The following is a 1,113-nucleotide window of genomic DNA, read 5'->3' as shown; positions in this document are numbered from 1 at the left end:
CTGCTGCCAGCTGACCTGTGTCCTCTCGGGGCTGGCAGAGCCACTGCTTGCCTTGCTGTGCCATCGACTGGTGACACATGGCTCGGGTGTGGTCTCCACCAGGTCTACGACAGCCGGGAGTCCCTGCTGGCAGTGGATAGGATCTCCTTGGCCGTCAGCAAAGGGGAATGCTTTGGCCTCCTTGGCTTCAATGGAGCAGGCAAAACCACCACCTTCAAGATGCTTACTGGTGATGAGAGCATCACGTCGGGGGATGCCTTTGTGGATGGTCACAGCATTCTGGCCAACATCAAGAAGGTACCAAGGGCTGCAGGAGCTGAGGGCAGTGTTGCAGACAGTCCTGCCTCTGGCACCTTGCAGGTGCCTCTGCGGAGGACATGGTTGCAGTTCCAGGTGGAGAGACAATATCCCAGGGATGTTGTGTCCTTGGCTAGCCAAGCTGTCCGTTATCTGGCCATGTGGAAGCAGTCCCCTCTCCACTGGGATCACAGATGTGATATAAATGGAAGCCAAACCTCGTGAGGGTGGCAAACCCTTCATCAGAAGGTTTAGCTTCATAGTTGTAAATGTGGAAAGTGTGTTACTGATCATAGTAGGAGGATGGTCTCTAAAACAAGTGGGTCAAACCTTTCTAGACCCCCGGTAGCAAGAGATGAGCAGGGATTGAGTTTCAGTTCAATCAGCTGGGTTTCTGTCAACCCCAGAAAAGGTCAGGCTTGGAGAACATGGAGAAGGTCTGCCCTGGAAGCATGACCCTGCTGGCCTTGTCCCCTGGGGTTCTGCCTTCTGTTGGACTCTTGTCCCCAGCAGAAACTGGGATGTGGAGGAAGTACTGACCTTCCAGCACTTTCCTTCTCCTGAGAGTTGGGCCAGCCAAAACAGCCCCTCACAGTGAGGAACCAGCTTGGGAGATGCATCATGAGCCCACCCAACTGTTGTCGAGAGGCACACTCTGTGTGTCCATCCCTGCCAGCCTGGCTGCTCCAGCGATGTGGGCATTTCCCTCATTCCACCTGCAGTTTTGGAGCTGCAGCTCAGTCCTCGTCGTTCTGAGCAGAAACTCTGCAGAGGTGCAGCAAAGCCCTGTGGATGCCCAGGTACCTCCTGGCATGG

General features: G+C 55.1%; 1 protein-coding gene across 1 annotated transcript in view; it reads left to right on the top strand.

The window, feature by feature from the left end:
* ABCA3 (ATP-binding cassette, sub-family A (ABC1), member 3) overlaps positions 1-1,113 on the top strand; it is a gene marked incomplete at its 5' end in the record, with an annotated part of 22,197 nt that overhangs the window by 18,338 nt on the left and 2,746 nt on the right. Inside the window, one exon of the mRNA XM_009071692.1 lies at positions 103-297. Within this exon, the coding sequence (XP_009069940.1) occupies positions 103-297 (195 nt within the window). The remainder of the gene's footprint in view (positions 1-102; positions 298-1,113) is intronic.

The sequence above is a fragment of the Acanthisitta chloris genome, unplaced genomic scaffold (assembly GCF_000695815.1).
Source record: "Acanthisitta chloris isolate BGI_N310 unplaced genomic scaffold, ASM69581v1 scaffold6773, whole genome shotgun sequence".
Lineage (NCBI taxonomy): Eukaryota > Metazoa > Chordata > Aves > Passeriformes > Acanthisittidae > Acanthisitta > Acanthisitta chloris.
Note: the sequence above shows the minus strand (reverse complement) of the source record. Positions and strands in the feature narration are given on the sequence as shown.